Raw genomic sequence first — 4,668 nt, 5'->3', positions numbered from 1 at the left:
CTTCCTTCCTTCCTTCCTTCCTTCCTTCCTCCCTTCCTTCCTTTCTTTCTCTTTTTCCTTAAGTGATATTACTTTATTTTGTCTGGATTGACAAGAGTGTTTTTGGTACAGTCGACTTTATATATGCTGACCCCAAGAATCATTACGATACAGTACTCACCAGCATTCTCAGACTTTAGCATCTTCATCTCCTCTGTTCTCAACTTCAGATTCTCTCTGAGGACTGCATTGTCACAGTTTAGCCTGGGGAGGGGGGGAAGCCTAACTAAATAATTAAAACAGTAACACCTCCTCGCCGAGCAAAAATATTCTGATTTCTACACTTTATTACGTTTTGTTTTTGTTTTTGTGGGAGGCACATAAGTGCACATGGAATCAAAGGACAACTTGTGGGGTGGGTTCTCTCTGCCACGTGGGTCTTCGGATCAAACTCAGGGTGCTGGGCTTGGTGGTATAAGTGTGTTTATTGACTCGGTGATTTTACCTTCAACTCATACCCTTAAAGCCTTTATCGACTTAGTTGAGAAAGAAGCAGAAGCAGAATTCATATTCATTCACATTCTCATTCACATTAAGACAGTTTTAATTCAACTTAATAACCATTTGTAGGTCCAGGATTAGAACCAGTGGACTAAGCTGGTGGGGATGCGGATGACGGGAGAGACGGGGATGACGGGAGGGATGGGGATGATGGGAGGGATGCTGATGATGGGAGGGATGCTGATGATGGGTGGGATGCTGATGATGGGAGGGATGGGGATGATGGGAGGGATGCTGATGATGGGAGGGATGCTGATGATGGGAGGGATTCTGATGATGGGTGGGATGCTGATGATAGGAAGCTATATGTGGGGGAGGGCATAGGAGACATTGGTATACCTCCTGCTCAGTGTTGCTTTAATTTGTTTTTTAAGATTTATTTATTTATTTTATATATGTGAGTACACTGTTGCTCTCTTCAGATACACCAGAAGAGGGCATCAGATCCCATTACAGATGCTTGTGAACTCAGGACCTCAGTCAGTGCTCTTAACCACTGAGCCATCTTTCCAGCCCACTTTAATTCTTTAAAAAAAAAAAAAAAAGGCAACTCAAAAGTCCTTCACTGGGTGAAGGGGCAAGAGAATACCCATCCATGTTCCTAGTGCCATTATTCAAAATAGTTGTAAGGCAGAAACAAGCCCAAGTTGACATTAGGATTGAAAGTGTAAACACACACACACACACACTCACACACACACCCCAATATCAGAATCTTCTTGGAAGAAACTAGAAATCTTGGAAAGAAATTCTGAAACATTTTACAGCATGGAGGAAAAGGACTGAAAAGGACGAATACTGCCTGTCTATACTCATGAAGCACTCGGAGTTGTCAGATTCACAGAGACAAGAGACTAAATGTAGGTTGTCCGTAGTCTCGGGAGGCGCTAATGAAGAGCTACTGTTTGATGGGGCTCTCTAGATGCGTGCTAGTGATGCTTGTAAAATGGACTTCTTTCTGTGGGTTTGTTTGTTTGTCCCATGTAGCTTGAGCGGAGCTTGAACTCTCTATGTGGCTGAGTATGAGCTTAAACTTGTGATCCCTCAGTCAAGCATGGAGATTACATGTGTGTACCACTGTTCCGTGCTTGTATGCTTTGGACCAGATTCTTGCTGTATAGCCTAAGCTGACCTAATCCCTCTGCTTCAACCTTCTTAGTGGCATTACAGGCGTGTGCCACCATACCTAGTTTAATGTCATTATGTTATTTGGTTTTGGAGATTGGATCTTGCAGAGCAGCCCTGGCTGGACCGATACACTACTGCCATCCACGTTGACCTCAAACTCATAGCTGTCCTTCTGCCTTAGACTCTTGAGTATTGGTGTTACAAGCATGTAATCCTATGTGGGACTTAATATCACTGAACTATATACTTTAAAAAAAAAGACATTTATTTATTTCATGTATGTGGGTACACTGTAGCTATCTTCAAACACACCAGAAGAGAGCATTGGATCCCCATTACAGATAGTTGTGAGCCACCATGTGGTTGGTGGGAATTGAACTCGAGACCTCTGGAAGAGAAATCAGTGCACTTAACCACTGAGCCATCTCTCCAGCTCCCACTTTTTTTTTTTTTTTTTTTTTTGTTTAATATTTTTTTTTTTTTTTTTTTTTAATGATACAGGGTTTCTCTGTGTAGCCCAGATGGCATGGGCATGGAACTCACAGAGATGCACCTGCCTCTGTCTCCATAGTACTGGGATTGAAGGAACGCATTACCACTGTCTGGCCAACTATATATTTTAAAATGGTAAATCCTATATTAGAGCTCACATAATTTTAAAAAAATACAAAGGAGGAGCCACTGGTAATGCAGCTCGGTGAGGGAGCGTTCATTTGTGTAACCTGAGCCCTGGGTTTGACCTGCAGCACCACAAACAAACAAACAAACAAACAAAACAGAAAGCAACGGGTCGCTGTGTCTATTGGATAAAAATGAAATTAGTTACAAAATGTCCTTAATTATCTAGCATCAGAAGCTTCACAAGAGAAATAAATCTAGTTAAAACCAGAAACCCAAGGGCCAGAGCTATGGCTCAGGGGTCAGAAGCACACACTGCACACGCAAAGGGCTGAAGTTCAGGTCCCAGGACTGACTCATGTCAGGCAGAGAGAGTTATGCTATGTGACTCTAGCACCAGGGGATCCAGTGCCCTCTTCTAGCCTCTGTGGGTCTCTGCACTCATGTACACATGCATATCCACACTTAGACATGTATAATTAAAAATAATAACAGTAAATCTTTAAATAAATGCCCCTCAGATGCAGTGCAACTCTTATTACATGCACAAGGCCCTACATTTAACTCTCAGTGCCACAAACATACAAACCTGTCATATTTCTGGATCCAAGATTCTTCTATATTTTTAAATCTATCCTGATCAAATTCCATTTCCCACTGCAAGGCATTTATTTCCTATAGAAAGAGAAACATGACCTTCAAATTTTAAAAGGGGGGCATTTCATGAAAAGTTAGCGGTATTAATCATTTAGAGACACTGAAGAGCAAAGTAAGTCATTTAATCATGCAACAGCTAAAAGAGCAAAAGAAAGCCGGGCGTGGTGGCGCACACCTTTAAGCCCAGCACTCGGGAGGTGAGATCGAGGCCAGCCTGGTCTACAGGGTGAGTTCCAGGACAGCCAGGGCTATACAGAGAAACCCTGTCTCGAAAAACAAACAAACAAACAAACAAAAAGAGCAAAAGACTGCTCAGAAGAGTCTATGGCAATTGTACACTGAATGGACTTGAGCACTCAGAGACACTTTGCCAAAGCTCACTGAACACAGAAAAGAAATTTTAAACTGTTTGGGTTCAAAAGTGGCTGTGCTGGTGGGTGGTGGTAGTGCACACTTTTAATCCCTGCGCTCAGGACGCAGAGGCAGGTGGCTCTCTGAGTTCAAGGCCAGCCTGGTCTACAGAGCAAGTTCCAGTACAGCCAAAGCTATACAAAGAAACCTTTCCCAAAAACAAACCAACAAATAAAAACCAAAAAAAGGGGCTGGAGAGATGGCTCAGCAGTTAAGAGCAGTGACTGCTCTTCCAGAGGTCCTAAGTTCAATTCCCAGCACCCACATGGTGGCTCACAACCATCTATAATTGTAATTTCGGGAGATACAATGTGCTCTTCTGGTGTGCAGTTGTACATGTAGACAAAATATCCATATACATAAAATACATAAATAAAAAAATCTTAAAAAAAAAACAAAACAAAAATGCTGTATTGAGCCCAAACTTCTTAGTGTGCCACCTCTGCTCATATAGAGACCAAAAACTAAATTTACACTTGTGAGTCTTTGCCCAAAGGGCTCCATCAAAGAATGATAAAATTGACATAGAAAAGAGACATTGGAGCTGGAGAGATGGCTTAGAGGTTAAGAGTACTGGCTGCTCTTCCAGAGGTCCTGAGTTCAATTCCCCATAATCACATGGTGGCTCACAACCATCTGTAATGAGATCTGGCGTCCTCTTCTGGCCATGCAGGCAGAACACAGTATACATAATAAATAAAGCTTTAAAAAGAGAGAGAGACATTTACAATGCCTAATCTCATATACAGTGAGATGTTCAGAAACACGCTTACCCTGCCTGAGGCACAGGAAGAAAAAGAGAAGAAAAATGAGAAGTGCCAAGTTGGCTGACCTTCTGCTACCAGAAAAAGGAAATAAACCATAGTTGACCCATGTAGCAATCCGTTTTAGTAATCTGTAAGTGCCCGAGGGAAAGCTATCAAAGACTCAAGCACTCCTTCTGAGAGTACCAGGAACAACACACACATCATGGTCGTGAGCCTAGGGAAATTAGGTTTAAATAGTATCAGAATGACTGCATCAATGCTAGCAGTTGCAAATACCTTCTCCAGAGATCTCTTCTGTTCTATAGTTTTTTGAAGCATTGTCTGTGTGTGGCTTGTGGCTTTGCCAAGCATTGCCTATGAAAAAATAAAAATAGCATCAGTAAAACTAAGGGGGTTTATTTATTTATTTATTTGTTTGTTTGTTTTGTTTGTTTTGAGACAGAGTTTATCTGTGCCTCTGCCTCCCAAATGCTGAGACTAAAGGCCACCCCGCCCAGCTAAAATGAAGTTTTTTGTTTTTGTTGTTTGTTTGTGTGTGTGTGTGTGT

At 41.9% G+C, this 4,668-nt stretch overlaps 1 protein-coding gene across 2 annotated transcripts in view; it reads right to left on the bottom strand.

Moving 5' to 3' along the window:
* The window catches only part of Ccdc125 (coiled-coil domain containing 125), a 47,962-nt gene that overhangs the window by 28,953 nt on the left and 14,341 nt on the right, over nucleotides 1–4,668 (bottom strand). For both annotated transcript variants that reach the window (XM_029468309.1, XM_021179872.2), the window contains exons 6-8: nucleotides 4,398–4,475; nucleotides 2,876–2,961; nucleotides 161–243 (exon numbers count right to left, since the gene is read on the bottom strand). In XM_029468309.1, coding sequence (XP_029324169.1) covers nucleotides 161–243; nucleotides 2,876–2,961; nucleotides 4,398–4,475 — 247 coding nt within the window. The remainder of the gene's footprint in view (nucleotides 1–160; nucleotides 244–2,875; nucleotides 2,962–4,397; nucleotides 4,476–4,668) is intronic.

This window comes from Mus caroli, chromosome 13, assembly GCF_900094665.2.
Source record: "Mus caroli chromosome 13, CAROLI_EIJ_v1.1, whole genome shotgun sequence".
NCBI lineage: Eukaryota > Metazoa > Chordata > Mammalia > Rodentia > Muridae > Mus > Mus caroli.
Note: the sequence above shows the minus strand (reverse complement) of the source record. Positions and strands in the feature narration are given on the sequence as shown.